Source organism: Hyalella azteca, unplaced genomic scaffold (assembly GCF_000764305.2).
Source record: "Hyalella azteca isolate HAZT.00-mixed unplaced genomic scaffold, Hazt_2.0.2 contig8850, whole genome shotgun sequence".
Lineage (NCBI taxonomy): Eukaryota > Metazoa > Arthropoda > Malacostraca > Amphipoda > Hyalellidae > Hyalella > Hyalella azteca.
In genome coordinates this window covers 17,749-38,836 of record NW_025938933.1, presented here as the reverse complement: position 1 = coordinate 38,836, position 21,088 = coordinate 17,749, and the positions used below count along the sequence as shown (strand labels likewise).

General features: G+C 37.2%; 1 protein-coding gene across 1 annotated transcript; it reads right to left on the bottom strand.

Moving 5' to 3' along the window:
• Window positions 1–863: 863 nt before the first annotated feature.
• Window positions 864–17,297, bottom strand: LOC125178317. Its single transcript, XM_047881797.1, has 11 exons — window positions 16,758–17,297; window positions 15,797–16,000; window positions 14,387–14,550; window positions 12,605–12,800; window positions 11,496–11,562; window positions 8,615–9,226; window positions 8,318–8,405; window positions 7,076–7,289; window positions 5,102–5,201; window positions 4,141–4,244; window positions 864–1,298 (listed from the first exon to the last, which is right to left on the bottom strand). Exons 1-11 carry the CDS (start codon window positions 17,295–17,297, stop codon window positions 1,179–1,181), a joined length of 2,409 nt encoding a protein of 802 aa, XP_047737753.1. The 3' UTR covers window positions 864–1,178.
• Window positions 17,298–21,088: the final 3,791 nt, after the last annotated feature.

Below are 21,088 nucleotides of genomic sequence, written 5' to 3'. Positions count from 1 at the left end.
GAACAGTTTCTTCAAGTTACAGGAGCAGCTTTCTTTTGTCCATTAAATAAACTACAGGACCGAAATATGAAATGTAATTCTATATGTTTAGGTTTAGATGAGTGTCGGCCTAACGCACGAAAAAGCTAATTGTTTTTATAGGATCAAGCTAATTGCTAATATAAAATATGAAGATGACAAAACATTTTAAACAAATCATAACGTATTCTTCATATCTTAGCTAAATTATAATTATGTGTATTTTTTTTATTAAAAGTTTTCTTAATATTATTTCAGCCATCTTGCATCATGTAATAATTCCATCTAAGCGCAGAATATTAGCAAGAGAAAGATCCAGAATCAGCGTGACATTCTACTTACATATTGAGTGATGAACTGAGACTAACACTGCCCATATCTTTGTAATTAATTATAATATTATATAAACAATAACTTTTTGGTCAAAAGATTTTCTCTGATGAACTGAAACTAACACTGACTATATATTTATAAATATATTCATATACAATGACTTATTTGTTCCTCAGTAGGCCGGTCAACTGAGCCTCACACCGAGCAGGTTCCTCAGTAGACCGGTCAACTGAGCCTCACACCGAGCAGGTTCCTCAGTAGTTATATACGCTGACATTTATCATGATATATACGCTGATATGTATCATGATATGAACCATGAAATATACGCTGATATGTATTATGACATGTACGCTGACATGTATCATGATATAAACCATGATATATACGCTGACATATTATGAATGGAAATTTGGGCAAAAATATGAATTGAAATACAAATGAACTCGATTCATCAAAAAATTATCTTTGAAATAGAGTAATGTAAAAATGATACGCTTTTGTTGAAAATTAAAAATAGAAAATTTTTATTTAGTCTCGTTTTGCGCCAGATGACGTCACAATACTCATAATTCAACGTCATAATACTTGTGATACTCATTATTAGTTGACATTATTGAATTTCACGGATAACGCTCACACAAACAGGAATAAGTAGATTTACATAAAAAAGGAAACGAGTTAAATCAAATAAATTAAACTAAAGACGATTAACCTCGTGAGACGCGTGTGTCAAGACGTCTGACTCATCACCGCCTGGGGGCGCGTGTGTCAAGACGTCTGACTCATCACCGCCTGGGGGCGCGTGTGTCAAGACGTCTGACTCATCACCGCCTGGGGGGCGCTAGCGCCCGCTCGAGATGTTGTCTCTTGCGCTCCGCGCGCTTCAGATTTTCTTGCGCTCGCCGCGCTTCCTTCGTCAGCAGCTTGCGCTCGTTCTCACAATCCTGGATAATGTATAGATCAATTGTTTATTGAAATTAATGCAATAATTTTTTGTTATATATAGCAATTAATTTGTTAAATGTAATGATTAATTTGTTAAACATCGTAGAGAGAGAGAAAATTCCTTTTTGTTAATGTATAGATTCAAAGCAAGATTACATTTTGACTAAACTTTAGCCTGCTATTTAGAAAAAGATAATCAAACACCGCATTAGCCTATCAATCCTAATCTTAATGCTATACAATAATGGTACAAAGTTTTATCTTTACGTTCAAATAAAGGAATATGCAAATGGAGCTGAAGCATTAATTTTAATTAAATTTGAATTTTATCATTTATTTTTCGTGTAAAGTTTAACGTAACCGAAACTTTTCTCGGCCTGAAAATAGCGAAAAAATCCTGTAAGAAGCCGAGCATTTTTTTTTCCTGTGTACTGATGACTTTTCAATTCATCAACAAAAACGTTTTAGGAGAACGCTGTTTTTAGACGTTGTTATGATATCATTAATAATCTTATGACTAATCGTGTTTTTTTTAATTTAAATATACTCATTAATAAAAAATTGCTCGCTGAATATTCAGCTGGATGAGAGATGGATTAGCTCACATGTCAGCCTGGATGCCAAACTCAAGCCGAGCTAATCCATCAGTTAGTGTGGGACGATGCTGTTGTGCTTCAACAACATTTTTCTATATTTTCTTATCATCAGATGATTAAGGATGATTGCTTGTATGATGATTTATGATCGTAAAGCTGCATGTTCTGAAAATATGTCGACCAAGCAGGTTGCGAACATGGGTGAGAAGTTTGAGCTAAAATTCAATTTGTAAAATGTTGATTAAATCAAAATCCCGCATCACGCTGAGGTTTTGCATTACTCTCATAAAGTAGCGCAACATAAATAACTTCCATCACTTAGTTTATTCAAATAAATGCTTTAAACAATATGAACAAAAGCATAACAATAATTATACAAACAGAAGTTTTGATAACTTCTGAATAATATAATTGATAATAACGGGCACAATTCATTTGGGGACAAAAACTGCATAAATTCAACTTCGTGGTGCTCCTGATTCCATTTGAATTCTCAACACAAACGCTCAATGCGCCGGAAAACGAACAACGTAACTTATTTTCAGCCCAGTTTGTCGTATAGAAAAGCTCCGGTTAAATTGTATTAAGCACAACCATTCAACACAGTGAACGCTCTATCACAGCGGTCATAACCACTAATGGAACATGAGGGCGTTCACTTCAGGAATGCGAAAAAAATGTTTGGAGCACAATATAATCTGATCTTTTCATCGAATACGGGATAAATTGACAAAGTTCGTATCAGTTGCCACATGCAACAAACACCAGGTCTCATAAGCCCACTATTAAATTCAATCAACATGATTCTTTCACTAATTGTAATTACATTCATGGAACTAAACTGCCACTAACATTTAATATTATAGGATATTCTGAAGTATCAGTTCGTGATGCGTGGCAAGGGTATCATGGTATACGTCGCAACAGAACAGAACTTCCAAGTGACAATCTTATCATAGGAAATTTGCCGACGTCTCTAGAGGAGCCCTCGGTGAAAGACATGAGACTCCGAGCAACGGCACCGCGGTGCTGCAGGAGACTTTTGCCGATGTTGCTGGTCTGGCAACTTATTATATTATACCCTCACATGTACCCTCACATGTACCCTCACATGTACCCTCACATGTACCCTCACATGTACCCTCACATGTACGCTAATAAATATTCTCATATTCGCTATTCTCAGCCTGCTGGGAATTTCCGACGCAATAGGGAAACAGTCGTCTGGTCATCGTGTCAAATAATGATGATAGAAGTGAATGATTATTGTATTTAATATAAATATATGAATGAAAGGTGAGTCTTATTATTGTCTTTTATTCTAACCCGATCCTGATTATTGTTTAAAGCGCAAAAACTAAATATAAGTGATAATCAAGTTGCATTTTAATAAGAAATCTGCTTTAATACTGCGCATACAACTAACGAGGAATTAGTTTTATTGGAATGATACCTATTAATGGAAGAGGTGGCGAACCATTGTGCACAAAAACAACTCAATGATCATTATGCTGAAAGACAATGAAAGATATACCCAGTTATTATACATGGCTTTACAATGAAATTTACATTATTGCTTATTTGACATTAAAAAGATATGCACTTTATCATTATGATTTTCTGATTACTCTGTATAATATTTATCTGATTTGGCCAGCATACCATTAAACATTGAAGTATACAAAATATAACTCAGTACTCACTGCAGTGAGTTAGTCGACGATTTCCTCGTCGACGAAAACGTGAAGTCACAGACAGACAGACGGACAGACAAACATGGCGAGCACAATGGTGCATTCTTCCCATAAATGAGAAAATGTGCAACAAATTCAAGATTTTAAACTGTAAAATGTAAAAAAATTCAATATTTTACATTGTAAAATGTAAAAAGTTCAAGATTTCAAATTGTAAAATGTAAAAAAATTCAAGATTTTACATTGTTAAATGTAAAAAATTCAAGATTTTACATTGTAAAATGTAAAAAGTTCAAGATTTTACATTGTAAAATGTAAAATTCAAGATTTTGAACGGTAAAATGTAAAAAAATTCAAGATTTTACATTGTAAAATGCAAAAAATTCAAGATTTTAAACTGTAAAATGTTGAAAAATTCAAGATTTTACGTTGTAAAATGTAAAAATTCAAGATTTTACATTGTAAAATGTAAAAAAATCAAGATTTTACATTGTAAAATGTAAAAAATTCAAGATTTTACATTGTAAAATGTAAAAAATTTATGGTCTCACGAGAAAGATTTTGTCCCGTAGCCTGGGCTCGATGGCGTCAAGTTGGATACAGAGAGCCGTGAAGCGAGCCTCTAGCAGCCCCAGCACAGCCATGCCACCTGCAGCTGAGACGCGGTATCATAAATAAAATATATTTAGCATCATAAATAAAATTATTAGCATCTTAAATAAAATATAACTCGCATTTTCTCATCGACGAAAACTTGAGGTCACGGACAGACGGACGGACAGACAGACGGACAGACAGATAGACAGACAGACAAACAGACAGACAGACAGACAGACGGACATGGCGAGCACAATAGTGCATTTTTTACATAAATGAGAAAATGCGCTAATAAGGGCTGCATACTCTACAATTAAAGTCAACACCAACATATAAGAAAAACGAGCTTCATACTTCAATGTAGAACGAGAAGAGAAGAAAACGATCAAGAAGAACGAGCTTTATACAATGCATTCAACACCAACACAAACGAGTATGGGCTCCATGTTTTACAATTGCAGTCAACATGAACACAAACGAGTATGGGCTCCATGTTTTACAATGACATGCAACACTAACACAGACAAGTATGGGCTCCATGTTTCACAAAGGTATTCAACACCAACACAAACATGTGACAAGATATAGAGATATATATTTATATATATAGTGTTATTTTACTTATTGAATTCAAAGCATTTAAAGACGTTAAGAAATTTATACGGTTATTTCATGCAATCTTCAAATATAGCATCAGGCTAATTCGAATAAAAATATAGGTACTATATAAGTAAATATACGTATATGATGAAAGATCATAGTCTAAGAAAATGAATGGATCACCGTGTCCAAAATTCCCACATCCACCCACACACCTGAACAAAGAAGACTTAGCGTTCATTGATACGCTCAGATTAGGTCGGTATGACGCACAAAAGAGTAAGAAGTACCCACTTATATCCCTGAGTGTATCACCTCCAGAGTCGGTGTCCGAGGCAGACAAGAATTGCTGCGTCTGCAGTAAACTGCTCGCACCGTCCGGCCCTGCCAGCACCTCGCTCACCACGGCCATCACCTGTAATGATAAGATTGATAAGAAATATTGATATGTTAATCTTGAAAAATATTGATGAATAATGAGTAAATTTAATTAATTAATTAAAATTAAAAATTTTTTCATTTTTTCAGTAATTGATAATAATTAAAAATTTATTAATTTTTAATTAATTATTTGAAATTAATAATTGATTAATTTTTAATTCGTTAATACTAAATTAATTAATTAGTAATATAGAAATTAAATTAATTAATTATTAATTTAGTGTCATTGCAACTGATGTACATGATTTATGACACTGCCTTGGTGAGGCATTCGGAGAACAATTGCAGGTAAGCATATTTTCGTATGAGTCTTTTTAGATTTATGTAGAAAAATTGTACCTCATTAATGTCGGTATTGTGCACGCTCTGTCGAGTCCAATCACTAACAGCTTTCATCTGAATTCATGCTGATGACAGCACTACTCTTTAATAATAATCACGCGATCGGTTAATAATCACTCGATCGAATAATAATCACTCGATCGATCAATAATCACTCGATCAATGAATAATCATTCGATCAATTAATAATCACTCGATCGGTTAATAATCACTCGATCGATTAATAATCATTCGATCGATTAATAATCACTCGATCGATTAATAATCACTCGATCAATGAATAATCATTCGATCAATTAATAATCACTCGATCGATTAATAATCACTCGATCGATTAATAATCACTCGATCAATTAATAATCACTCGATCGGTTAATAATCACTCGATCGATTAATAATCACTCGATCAATTAATAATCACTCGATCGATTAATAATCACTCGATCAATTAATAATCACTCGATTTTTCCGATCAGCAAGTGTAAAAATAAATCTTTAAATTCCTAATTCCAATGATTCTTTCTCATCAAATATAAAAGTCAAAACTTTAGAGAACGAAAAAATTTTGTGATTAGAGAAACATTTTCTACGAGCGTTTTTAAAGTTATAATCGCTTACTTTTAAAGTTATAGTCGCTTACTTTTAAAGTTAAAGTCGCTTACTCCACCAATCTCGCATACCATTTGTTTTAGACGAAAATCTTGGAGTAAAAGTAAACATTTCAACACATGGTATTTCCATTATGAAGATAATCAATCATCATTTCCGTGGAGCCTTTTAAAGACAACATGAGATCCTAAATTTACTTCTTAAGGATACAGAACATCTCAAATATCCTCAGGGCAGTTGAGTATTTCAGCTCCCAGCTGACTTAAGTGAGTCGGAAGTTATACATGCCATCCTTCATGGCAAAAAGCATTTGAAAACTGAACAAAAAATAAAGCTTTATTCTGCAGGAAGAGTAAGGTTTAATTCTTAATGTGCTCACAAGTTCGTCTTAAAGCCCCATAAGAATTCCGACGCTACTTTAGAGCTCCGTTCCCCGTGAGAAAGTTAGACAAGTTTTATACAGCCTTCCCTATGTCCTGGGCGTGATCTCGTAATTCCAGCGGCTAAAGGTCGCAGGCTGAGTCTGATAAGGAAGAATTAGCTCCATAAAAATACCTAAGGGAATGAAAGGAGCTTCTGATAAGCATTGTTCAATTAAATAATTTATTTAAATTTATTTTCATTTTTGAATTTATTAATTTAAAATTAATTGAAAATTAATTTCAAATAATTTTCTTCACTGCGCACAAGGAACAAACGTGATTCCTGCACGCAAATCATATCCCTAATGATTACGCGAGCAAAAGTGATTATAATTAACCACTGTATTGTTAAGGAAACTAAAAACTTATTTTTTAAGAGTTACTAAGAGTAGAAGTAAAAATTCTTCTTGATTTTCACGGGAGTTATTCGTTTTCCCTTGACATTGTAGCTTATGTACTTAATTTAAGTTCCCACCTGGCTTAGCACTTTATTAAGTTGCTGCTGCAGTCGTTCATGTTCACTAAGATCTGGCCATGAGTTTTTAAGCTGCTGGACAAGGCGCAGTTTCTCCACAGCCCCGGCGTCGGCGCTCAGTTTGCTCCGGCGTTCAAATTCTTCAGCTCGATTTCTGGATCGCTGCGCCAAAGCGTCCAATTCGCGTTCCGTGACTTCAATGTGATCCTCCAGCCTTGCCTCGATAAAGATAGATTTATGGAGTCCTCGGTGAGTGATGGAACGTTAGGCAATAAAAGTTAAACGCAAACACGAACACCAAGGCTAGAAATAGCTCGTAGCTTTTTATTTGAAGTTAATGGCTTCAACAAATATGCATGGAATTTGTGATTTCCTAATATAATGGCGTAATACTACATCCGTTTTATTTTTAGGTTCAACGGAAAATCATTGTTGGTTTTTATTTATTTTTATTACAACACTTCTCTTTAACTTCACTTCTTGTTTGTCTGTCTGTCTGTGTGTCTGTCTGTCTGTCTGTCTGCTACAAATCTTGTAATCGAAATTTAATACACTTCTACTTATCCTATCGATCTGAAATTTTGCACACTTGTGTAAAGTTGGAGACAATGCATGAATCAAATGTCAAAATAAAAGATTTTAAAAATTAAATTTTTTTTTTTTAATATCAAAAAAATTGAAAAAATAATTTTGTCAGCTACAAATCTTATAACTGATATTTGACTCACTTTTACCTGTCTGATTGATCTGAAATTTTGCACACTTGTGTGAAGTCAGAGGCAATGCATGAATCAATTAATAGAATAAATAATTTTGAAAAAAATTATATATTAAAAAATTTTTCGATTACAAGATTTGTAGCAGACAGACAGACAGACAGACAGACAGACAGACAGACAAACAAGAAGTGAAGTTAAAGAGAAGTGTTGTAAAAAAGAACTGCAAAATGGTTTATTTTCACGGGGCGGCTGGTTATTAGAACGCCGGTGAGACCGTTTTTCCACTGTTTTTTTCTAACAGTGTAACTTATTGCCACCTTCCTACAGTGTAACTTATTGCCATCTTCCAACAGTGTAACTTATTGCCATCTTCCAACAGTATTACTTATTGCAATCTTTCAACAGTGTAACTTATTGCCATCTCCAACAGTGTAACTTATTGCCATCTCCAACAGTGTAACTTATTGCCATCTTCCAACAGTGTAACTTATCGGCATGATCTGTAATGCCGAAGCTCTCGTACCTGCCAAGAAGCGTCAGCAGAGAATGACACTGACTCTCGTACAGCTCAGCCAGACGTATGAGGTAGCTAGGGTCTTTAAGGAATTCATCTGAAAATTGAATTAAAATTTATAATCAATTTTGAGTTCTGAGTGAAAGATTTAAGTTGACAAGAATTATCATATCACAAGAGCTAGTGACTCATACATCATATCATATCAAAAATGCAGGTCATTCAGAACCTATACTACTGAACTCTATAAGTTTCACAATTTCCTTACAAACTCGGAAAAGGACATAAATATAACATTGGACTCACCGTATGCATGTTCATCGAGGTATGGCGGGTCATCTTCAGCTAAATTGAATGCTGAGAACTCGACTTCCTTCTCAATGGTAGATTCCGGGTGCATTATTGGAATTCCCTTTTCTTTATTATTATCCTCAATATTGACATCGGAGAGACCAGCAGGTTTCTTCCTAACAGAAGCTGCAGCACCAACACCCTCTTTCTCTTCAGAACTTGCCACCGTTGCCGCGGCTTGTCGATGCTGCATGGAACTTGCAGTTAAAGGCAAAGCAGGATCAAGAACAATGGAAGTATCATGTCTGGAAGTTTGTGTGGGGGCGCTAGAGGCAACACCGGCAACGGCCTTACGTCCAAACTCCCCATCATTCAGAGAGGTTTTAATTTCTGAAATTTTTAGACTTGTATCCGGCACGACATTTTTATTTGCTTCTTGTTCTTTCCTGCGTGAATCTCTATTCACGGGTTCAGTTTTGTTCTTTGTGCTTTGAGGAGGAGCTGCAATTTTGTGATCATTGATAGTTTCTGTTGAGTGCTTGGAATAATTTTCGTAAATGTCAGCATCGCTGAAGTCCAACAGACGAAGAGTTCTCACTTCTTCTTCAAGGTGATTGAGGAATGTAACTGGAGGGCAAGTTGGCTTATTACAATTTTTGTTAACCGTGAAATATGTATATCTGATAGAAATTGAATTAATATTCTTGACCATGTTTATGCCTGAGTACATAACAACAAAGTGGATGAACAGCCATTTTACTAGCAGAAAACTACTGTCTGTATTCATTTTTAGCGCATTTTCTCCTATAAGGAAAAAAGGCGCTCTTTTCCTCGCCATGTCCGTCCATCTGTCCGTCTGTCTGTCTGTCTGTGACTTCAAGTTTTCGTCGATTTTGAGAAAATGAGCTTTCTGTCACTCATTGCAGTGACTAATGAGTTATATTTTTTGAATAGTGTGGGCTCAGCAAAAATGATTAGTGGAATTTCAAACATCTGCGTATTTTTCAATGTAAGTTGTAGTTTATTTATAATGTAAACTCATATTACACCATTCTCGTCCTGAGTCAAGGACCACTTAAGCCACCGCTGAGCCCACCACTGAGCCACCACTGAGCCACCACTGAGCCCACCACTGAGCCCACCACTGAGCCCACCACTGAGCTTACCACTGATCCCAACGCTGCACCAAAGCAGGATTCCAAACTTTTTTCGATCTGGGGTCGCATTTATAATGTTATTATAGATATTGCTGGCCTGTGCACAGTAACCTACGAGCCAGGTGCTCAAAGTGACTCATTGACGACTTTTATCACCCGTTCTTGCCAAGCCACAGATCTATATCAGTTGCAGCTGTTATTACAAATTTTTATTCTATTTTTTTTACTGCCCAGTGATCTGTTTAACTTCCCAGAGCGCCCTTCCACAAACCGCAGACCGAGAAGTTATTATCATACCGCATTACCATAACGCAGTTATTACCATATCACAAACCACAAATCAGTAATTGTGGCTTATTGTGTAAATATCGGTTTATTGTTTCCAAATTAACTGCACGGCAGGGTACCAACTCTCTGTAAGGACGTCGATCATTTTCTTGCCCAGTTAAAATAACTGGGCCTCACACGAAACGTTCGAAGGCTGGATGTGGCCGGCGAGCCTTACAGGCTGAAATGACTGATAAAATATTGCTCAGTCCTTGAACACATGTACCGATCTGACTCTAAGGCGATCACTAAATTATATTGCAAAGTTTCTTGTAAGCCTAAAGCAATTTTTTCCGTTTCAAGCAAAATAGAAGACCCCCAAGGCAGTAACATAAGCAGGGATGAGTCGCTGCTCCCACAGGGCTCACTACAGGTAAGTTAATGCGTGGCTAAACCAAAGTATAGGTGCTAAGGGATACGGAAAAGTTCAGCTTACAGCACAGATAAACTGGACAAACTTCATGGATATATCCAATTTCGAATTTCGGCTTACGATATAAAATAGTGTGGTTGGGAGTTGTAAAGGAATTTATTTTAAAACTTCAGATTTCATTATAACATACTTTTTTACTTTGGCTTATTTATGATTTCAGTTAACCTCGAATCTCTCGAAACGCGAAAGTAAATATTCAATATGTTTCTGTTCCGATCAGTTTACACATTTCAGTCCTGTCATTAGCAGATCTGTCAATAGCAATTCCAATTGTCAAACTCCGATATCGAAATAAAAACATTAAAACATTGCTCATGAGATATGCACACAAAAATCGATATGAACGAAGCTGGCCGAGCGCTAAGCTTCAGACGCCAAACAGAACTCCTCGCTTACAGCGCCTCAAAAATATCTAAAACTTTATGATGCGACATTAATACTGGCTCACGGCTCCCTCACCGCACCATGATGCTTTATGTCACGGCTCACTCACCGCGCCATGAGGCTTCATGTCACGGCTCACTCACCGCGCCATGAGGCTTCATGTCACGGCTCACTCACCCTCATGTCACGGCTCACTCACCCTCATGTAACGGCTCACTCACCCTCATGTCACGGCTCACTCACCCTCATGTAACGGCTCACTCACCCTCATGTCACGGCTCACTCACCGTCATGTAACGGCTCACTCACCCTCATGTCACGGCTCACTCACCGTCATGTAACGGCTCACTCACCCTCATGTCACGGCTCACTCACCGTCATGTAACGGCTCACTCACCCTCATGTCACGGCTCACTCACCGTCATGTAACGGCTCACTCACCCTCATGTCACGGCTCACTCACCGTCATGTAACGGCTCACTCACCCTCATGTCACGGCTCACTCACCGTCATGTAACGGCTCACTCACCCTCATGTCACGGCTCACTCACCGTCATGTAACGGCTCACTCACCCTCATGTCACGGCTCACTCACCGTGCTGCGGCTCATCATGGACCAAGCGACTTCTGCTGCATTCAGCCAAAGCTTTTTTACGGGCAGCCTGTGATAAACCAATGAGCATAAACTTCGATTACTACAAACGTCGGAAAATCAATGAAAAAATTGCTAAATTTGTAAATAAATTTATGCAAATGTTTCTCACTATCATTATAAAAAGAGATTCTAATGAAGGGTGTATTTCAAAGGATGTAGAGAGAAATATTTCATCGAAACCTTTCCCTGCCTCTTCATTTAAAAATTTATTTTGCATTATTCTCATAACATATATAATTTACGTATAAATTAGTATTATAATATTAGTTTAAATTTGATCCTCAATATTATCACGCATTTATGATTCTCGAGCTTCAAATCAGACCAATTCTACCGCGTTCGTAAACTGAGCTCTAAATCCTCTGTTTTTGGCCAGAAAATTAATGGTTGTATAGGAACATAAAACGCGCGTCTAATGAAGCCATTGAGAACGGCTGCTCGGCTTCATTTCTCCTCATTTGAACTCGGGTGTAGTAGGTAGCAGCCTTGTGTACAAAACAAGACAAAATAATTCAAATTTCGTTCTTTTCGGACCTCATGGTAAGACACAAACTTGAATTTTTCATACAAAAAGACGTGGTTAGTCTGGGACATGAATATTCTTTTACGCAAATCGGATTCGAATCAATTTTACGACCTGAATTTTGAATCGATCTTGCGTTCATGTTTATCAAAGAAGTCTTTGGGGCAAAAATATTACCCGTCTGTTGAGCGCTCTCTGCAAGTCTGCATATGTCTGCAATTTTTCGACCTGCATTTTGAATCGTTCTTGTTTTCACATTTTGCAATGATGTCTTTGGGGCAAAATATTACCCGTCTGTTAAGCGCCCTCTGCAGGTCTGTATAAGTCTGCGATTTTCGCAGACTTATGCATTTTGAATCGATCATGTGTTCATAATTATCAATGAAGTCTTTGGGACAAAAATATTACTCGTCTGTTGAGCGCTCTCTGCAGGTCTGTATAAGTCTGCGATTTTCGCAGACCTATGCATTTTGAATCGGTCATGTGTTCATGTTTATCAATGAAGTCTTTGAAACACAAATATTACCCGTCTGTTGAGCGCTCTCTGCAGGTCTGCATATGTCTGCGAGGGAGTGACAGACAGCAGGAACGCGTGGTATGCAGACACCTCCTGCAGTCTCTCTGTCTCCTCCTGCAGCTCTGTCTGTGACTCCTGCAGCAGACCTGAGAAGTACTCTAGACGAGCGTCCTGTTCCTTCTTCTGGGCCTTGATTTCTGCCGTCCTTAGTGATGAATACAATTAATTGGGATTAATTTAATTTTTGATTTTTTGAAATTTGCTTAAAATTAATAACAGCAGCAAGATTCATACATGAAAAAATTTAATCTCTTAGTAATGAAATTTTCTCAGTAATAAAAGTGGAAAAAATTGAATCTTAGTAATGAAATTGGGATGAATTTAAATTGAAATTTAGTTATTAATTGGGATGGATTTAATTTTTATTTAATCGCAATTTTTCAATATTCATAACTTAGCAGCTTGATTCGTACTTGGAACAATTGAATCGTTTCGCCACTTAAAAATGTAATTGTTATGTTAAATGTTAAAAATGTTTAAATGTAGCATTTTCCTTGGTATAGTTCAAGATTATTCAGCAAAATTGATTGCACAAAAAAATATTGGCCATCCACGGTATATGAATCCAATGTGAAAAGATAGCACCGTTTTTCATATCGCATTGAATTTCAGTCATCATATTTTTACTTCGAAAAATCTACGGTTTAGTATTGAAACATTCAATACTCAATTTTGATCAAAGCTAAAACCACAGCATTTGGAATTCATTTCTCGTTTTCAACAAACTAGTTGCCGGCAATTAACACGCTCCTAGTGAACTGAGGTTGAAACTGAGGTCGCTTGCACTTGAAATAATACGGGTTTCCAAGCATTAAACTCTGACGTAGATCAAGTTACAGTTCACAATTTCTTAAATTTATTTAAAATCGTATCCTTTGATCAGAACGCAGTTGAGTATTCAGACGGATATTTATACATACTCCTACTTTATGAAAGCTTTTTTAATATAAAATAATAAGTAAATTTCTGTTTATTTCCTAGACTAAAGAGTACCGCTCAAAGAAAGAAAAATCACAGAATGCATCCCCATTAAGAATGTTAGTATTATGCAGTTAACATTAAATAATAGAAAAAAAACACATCTAGGAGGAGCTGAAGACAGGTTGCTGATGAAGAATGTGTTATAATCATGAGATTCTTCTTTCGCATGAGTAGCCAAACAAACTGTCAGTTCCTGAAAGCTTTTTTATAAAAGCAACAAATAAACCTGCCCGCTACTGCAAGAATTATTCTCAAATGAAGGCAAGGAATCTAAACTCTGTTGAAGTCAGTCCTTAAAAAAAGCCAAATGAATCTGATTGTCTCTTTAATCCGTCTTTTCGAGGTAAGGATAGTAATATAAACCGCAGAAAATATTAAAATAATGTCCTCATCAGAGATGAAAAACACCGGCTCACTTCTGCATTTACATAAACCTTCTTTTCAAGGTAAGGATAGTATTATGAACCCCCACTGAAGGTTGGAAATATTAAAATAGTGGCCTCATCAGAGATGAAAAACACCGACTCACTTCTGCATTTACATAAACCTTCTTTTCAAGGTAAGGATAGTATTATGAACCCCCACTGAAGGTAGGAAATATTAAAATAGTGGCCTCATCAGAGATGAAAAACACCGACTCACTTCTGCATTTAAACCTTCAGTTCAAGGTGCGGATAGTAATGTGAACCTCTCTGAAGGCAGGAAATATTAAATTAATGGCCTCATCAGAGATGAAAAACAGCGGCTCACTTCTGCAGAGTCGATGCGACTTTTTTATAGTTGCTCGACAAGAAGTCATCGAAGGCCTCCTCGTGCAGCTGGATTTGTTCCTCGAGTTTGCAGAGCTCAGCTTCCTCGGCTTCTAAGGCAGCTTTTGATCGCAGGTGCTTCGCTTCAATGACTGCGTTCAGATGCTGGAGGGCGGAAAGAATCGGCAACGATATTTTATTGAGGTAAAAGCCACCTTAAGGCATTTACAGCTATTTTTTATCAAGTGTTTATCGCAATCGTGCAATTTTATAAGGAATTTATTGCGGGACACTCATGTGGCGATTTCATTATCATTGAACAGAAGTTTATAATAAAGCTGGTACCAAACAACATTGCTCCATCGAACCACTGGGAGAGTGTGGATTCGGAAAATTTTCTACTAGATGGCTGTAATTTAAGGATCGAAAATGTTATAATTCGAAGGCAAAAGCATGAATTTTTAGTTGAAGAAAAGCAATTCCTCAACTATTATATTTTATTTCCAATAACGGACTTTCTTTATGTTTTTAAACACGCTAAGCATGTTTGAATGTTCGAGTTGAACAACCTGAGAGCTCGGGTATTGTTATGCACAAATTATCCCATGATTAAGTATAATGTGATACAACAGTTCAATTAACATTACTTCAATAGATAAATTCTATAATGGATTACGGTTGGTCCTTCATGCCTTCCCCTTCCCCGGCAGCTGCCATTGTCTCCCAGACGTGATACCCGGTTAAATATTCCCCGGAAATATTTATTCTTAATTATATTTTTCATGAAGAATTAATTCGCATCCTTTTAGTAGATCAATTGCAAATTCTAGTTTGTTTCAATAGTAAATTAACTGAATATTTAATTGTAAAAATTCCGAGATATCGTGATGAAGTAAAATCACCGCAAAGTAATATATTCGTAAATTGTCTCGATCACTGTTACTAGCAATATTTGATAATTGCTTCTTTAAAATCTTAGTAAATTTACCCAATTATTGTTGATTGCCTATGCTAATAATTACCACTCCGAACATTAGTTAATTGCGTCAATTATTGTTAGCCTTTATTAATATTAACCTCCCTAAAATATTAGTTGATTGTGCCAATTATTTTTCGCTATTATTAATAATTGCCTCTCTAAAATATTGGAAAATTGCGTCAATTATTGTTAATAGACTTTATTAATTGCCTCTCTAAAGTATAAGTTAATTGTATCAATTAATGTTAATTGCCTTTATTAATAATTGCCTCCCTAACATATCAGTTAATTGCGTCTATTAATGTTGATTGCCTTTACTAATAATTGCCTCTTGGAAATATTAGCTAATTGCGTCAATTAATGTCGATTGCCATTATTAATTATTGCCTCTCTAAAATATTGGTTAATTGCGTCAATTAACGTTCAAGTTACCCGCTCCTTGGCTGTAGCGAGCGTCTCCCACACGTATTGGCGGGCAGTTTGCTGCAGCGGAACAGATGTCTTCGCCCTCTGCTTCGGTCTGTCCGGAATCGCATCGAGTGCGGATCCGGCTGACTGGGCACGTCGCTGTCCGCTTTTTCTTTCCCGGACGAGTTGATGAGGCGTGATGGGCGGCAAGGCGAAATTTTTTATGTCCTGAAAGTGATAGAGATTTTTTAGATTATGTTTCAATTATTTTTATAGTTTTTAACAACAAAGTTTTTAGTCTTGATTGGGTGATTAATGAATGACTAGATGGGGATTTTTGGCCGGAGCGAAGTCGTGACGGCTGACGTCCGACATTTGTTCACTCTTTCGGCTCCGAATTAATTGATTGCACAAGAAGAACAAATTAAATAACTGGGACAGGTCACTGTGGTGCTCTGTAATTTTCGGTTGTCCTTATTTTCTAGTAACGAGATCGTCCTTGATGCCCGAGACCTGCCAAGACGCGACCTCAAAACGTGAGACAAGAGTTTCCTTCTTTCCATTTGAAGAGATTGTTACACCTAGAGCAGTGAGTGTCTCTAGAGGAGCAATCAGTGTTATTGGCGAGTGATTTGTGTCACATTCAACTGCACTCTACGCAAAACAGTCCATTTATTTGAGACCTACTGAGTTTGAAATAGGCTCATCTAAGGAAAGGATTTCAAGGAAAATGTTTAAGAGCCTTCTGCAAATACCTCGGCCGTCTTACGTTGTGCGTTTTATATTTTGAAAAAATCACAATAGTTTAAACATTCATTAAAATTGTTGTTGCTCAAATCTCTTGTTATGTTAAAGAGGAAAAAATTAAAATTTTGTACTAAATCTAATCTTCAAAATCAACGCAAAATACTTAAAATAAATGTAAACAAAGCGGCATTAATGACTAGAAGAGCTTTTACATAATACTTTTAATTCCAAGACATACCTGAGACCGTTGGCGTTTGCTCCACTTGCGAAGTTTTGTGTCCAAATCCTCATCCAGTGGAGTGAAGTATGGATGAAACTGTCCTAACTCTGTTATACTCAACACCCCATCGTAACAGCCCGAGTCAAGTTCCATTTCATTTGCTGGGAAAGGAAATTTTCCTGTGTCAGTCTCGTCTGCCTGCATCCCAGCCCCAGGTGTGAAAGAAACATTCTTCCCTTCAGCTGCTGACATTTGGAACATTCCATCATTAGATTTAGTTTCAAGATTTGGCGATTCTTTGGCAGTTTTTGTAGATCTTTTTTCTTTTGTTCTCACGGAACCCTGTAAAGCACCAGGCCCTGGCCTCTGCTTCAGTTTTTTGAACGTATCTTTCCCCTGGGGTTGTGTTCCCCTGGGCACTACGCGTGGGAGGAGTGAGGGTAGCTTTTGTACCTTCACTTCAGCCTCCACTTCAGCCAAGGAGGCCAGTAACTCTCGGCCCTCGGGCCCGATAAAATCTTGCTCATCAAATGAGGGTAGGCGAACTGAAGCTGCCATCACTTCTCCATACAAATCATAACAGAAATCGTCATAAACGCGTTTTTACATTCTTTTTCAATAATCGCTAGATAGATACCCCTTCGGAATCTTCAATACCCCTTGGGGTCCTATCTATTGTTCGTATTCTCTTACGTGGCTTATAACTACGTCGCGCTGTCAACTGCGGCCCATCCAAGCGGACGTTGCCATGGAAACAAGCGACCGCGGTTGCTATAGCAACATGTAATTCATTTTCTTCTTATGAGTTTTTTTGGTTGCTTTGTGACTTTTGATCAAGCAATTGTTCGACAATTGTGAACATCAAGTTATATTTGTGTACGATCATTTTCATCCATCTCGTGATCATTGCATGGAGTCTTCGAACGATTGTCAACTGAGAGAAGTTTGGTGCGATCAAATCATTGAGATGATTGCGAAGAGCCCATTTCAACATTTTGATCTTTACCATGATTTGTTGGGCCCTGGCTGATTTCTTCTTGTTATGTGCTTTGAAAAAAATCTTGCCCTTGAAGTATTCTAAATAGATTCTTTGCAAAGTTTAAGTTCTATCAATAACCGTAGCTATCATGAACTTTTTTTTCATTTCATGTATATCAACACAGTTCTTTTTCGTTGAAATTTAGATACTTTAGAAATTCAGGAGCCGATAACCAGCGAGTGGGTACGCGCAGAGAAGAATACGATTATGTTCAGGATAGTTGAGTTCGCAACCGAAGTAAAATATTATTTTATGAGGTTACATTGATGCATTTTGAGGAAAGCAAAGTCCCTTTCACCTGTTGATGCACATCTGATAAATAAGAATTTACTTGCCTGTTAATGTCATACCTTCGATTCGTTGTGCGGTACGATTCGATTATTTTAATTGCTGTAGGAGTCATTATTATAATTGCGGTTGTCGTGTTACGGAATGCAAAAGAATAATGACAGACTCAACCAGTTACCTAACCAGTCGGCCGTTTTCGGTCTCTTCGGTGTAACCGGCGGTCACACTCTAAAATATACTGGAAGCCGTTGATTTTATTGTATAGTAGTTATTAGTAGTGGTGGTGTCAGCTTTTAATAGGCCAAGTCTGATATATTGTATGCATACCCGAATTCTCACAGCTTGTTTAGGCTTCGAGCCCGCAACTCAACGTTCCAATCTTGCTAGAGTGAACCACCCGGCCGCTCGCCGGTTCTGAACTGAACGGTCCCAGGGATGCTGGGCTCGAAATCATTTCTCCTATCTAGGTTCTTTGAACTGCAAACAATGGTAGAAGCTTACTGGTCGATAAATAATCTAGTGGCGCCTGATTGTGGCCGTCAGTAATGGCTAATACATCGGGGCCCAAGGGATATGTATATAAGATGCCACTCGCCCACGCTGCTGCCATTACATCCGAATCGCGCACTGAATTTGTACTGTCGACGTTAAACGCGACCATCCCAAGTGAATAAGATGATATACGTTATGAGATAAAGGCTTAACAGCAATTTTATCAGTCTAACCATTAACGAAATAGCACAATTTTATTAGCAGGTAAAAGTCGCCACGTATGACCAACTGCCCAATAAATCTCCAGGGTTAACATGTAATCTTTAATAGGCGCCTTCAGCATATCTTATTTTGTCACTAATTGTGATGAAATATCTCGTCTTGTCTCGAATATGTGAGACAATTCCTATCCAGGCCTATTCTTCAATGCCGAAGATACTATACAAAAGTCTTTTATTTTGTATCTATATCTCGCATAACGTATTTTAATATACGGGATGCAAGTTTTAAATTCAGGGACAATTAATGAGTCGGGTTGGTTTTTCACTCTATTCTGGGAACTTTCTTGAACTATATCCCTCTTTTTGCTGACATTTCTCGGCTCGTCTTGTAATTCATTGCGATGAAACTATTCCGAAACTCAGAAGTCGTCGAGCTCACTGGCTTATATGTGGCCATATATCTTATTCATATGACTATGTAGTCATGTGCAGTCATATCATATAACTATAAGCCGAAGATATGAGTGCGACCTTGTCTAAATAATGATGCACACGTCCTCTTGACCCAGTTTAGCCCGGCACGAAGGCGGGCGAATCAGTGTTACGTCCTTTCTGTGTCTGACCTGTGGGTAATAATTAGAAAGAGGATCGCTATTTGGGCAACTTAGGCCATTCATTTTTTTAGAGCGTACGGAATGATGATCAATCTCGATAAAAAATCTTGTGGGTAAGAATTTAAACACCATTTGGACGACATAACACTTTCATTTTCTTTAATCGCACGGGCTCGTGATTAATATATTTGGGACTCATGTTCAATATATTAAGACGTCCCCTTTATTTTAATTGCACGTAGTCGTGCAGAGTACGTAAAAGGGTCTTTAGTTTTTGAATTTGTAAAATGTCGCAATTATGACGTTTTGATTACACCATCGTCTGTTACGAAAAGGGTAACTTCTGCAAATTGTGACAAGCGACACGTCATTTGGATCTTTGACTGTTTTACACTAATTAGACCCGTTTCAGATCCACGCCCAGTTTTTATCTATTAATTCATTAATTCAACATTTGGCATGAAGAATTACATAAACATTTCAGGGAAATGTGAATATATATAAATTCATACAATCCTAAGCTTATTATTAGAAGTAAATTTTTACTTGACCTCTTTTTATTTCGCAATCTAATGCGTGGAAAATCGGTGATTAAAATTCTTCACAGAAATTCGTTTACTAGAAGTGCGGAAGAAGTGTTATTTACAGCCAGAGATTATGCGATATACCTAGTTAGCTGATCAACTAAATATGTAAAGTATATAATTATGCTCTGCATATAATTAACTTATTCGATTTTGAATGATCTTCACACTCGCATTCAGGTTAACCATTTATTTCTGAATGAAATGTTTTTTATTTTACGGTTGGCAGACGTAAAATTTTTACTCGAGGCTAACTTCCAACGATCGCGGAATAAAATCGCGGCGTTTGCCATGACGTGCCATGTTTCAGTTATTGTTTGCGGCTGGTGTTGCATTGCTGCAGGCTTGCAGCAGCTGACCGTGACATGAAGCTGACAGTGACGGTGAAGCTGACATTGTCAAACGAATTTTAGTATGGGTTATGGAGAGCATTTAGGACATATTAATTTACAATAGTATCTAGATAAAATACCGTCTACTAAATATGTTTTGGAATATATCATGCATTGGTACTAACTACCGTTGCAAGTGCAAGTCAGCAAGTGACACTTGCAAGTTGCAACTACAATCTACATTCTACAGTACAAAGTATCAATCAAAACATTGCATGCTGGTGCTGCACTGCTGCTAGAGTGCTAGATATAGTGGCAGATTTTATTTAGCCTGATGCCTGAAGCCCTTGCCAGTTGCCCCTAAACTCTGAAGTGCTGAAATTCATCTGAAGACTGAAAGGCTGAAGCCTGGAAGCAGGGTAGAATTCTAAATATGGTGGCTCATATATTCAAATTGATCAAGTACCTAAAATAATTTGATCAGTTCCAAAATGACAGATACCTAACTTTGACTTTGACTTTGACTTTGATGGGTTGAGGTGTTGAAGGCCTTATTTAGTTATTAGAGGCCTGTTCACCAATCATGGTGATACACTGATACGTCGTATTAAGCAACGTGCGTGGTGGGCTCCGTTTAGTGATAGCAGTCCGGGTCGTACTTAGTGGCTAGGTTAGACCAGTGAGCGTCCAGGCGAGACTTGAATGAGTTGACACTGGGGCCACACTCAGGAGTCAGGATGATGTATGTTTTTGGTGAATTTTCCCGCGCATAGTGGCAA

Excerpts from the sequence above, each read along its gene's own strand:
- LOC125178317 (XM_047881797.1), bottom strand. The coding sequence starts at position 17,297 with ATGGCAGCTTCAGTTCGCCTACCCTCATTTGATGAGCAAGATTTTATC. Across the intron at positions 8,406-8,614 it reads CCTCGATGAACATGCATACG|ATGAATTCCTTAAAGACCCT; the intron begins GTGAGTCCAATG and ends TTCAATTTTCAG. Across the intron at positions 1,299-4,140 it reads TACGGGACAAAATCTTTCTC|GATTGTGAGAACGAGCGCAA; the intron begins GTGAGACCATAA and ends TACATTATCCAG.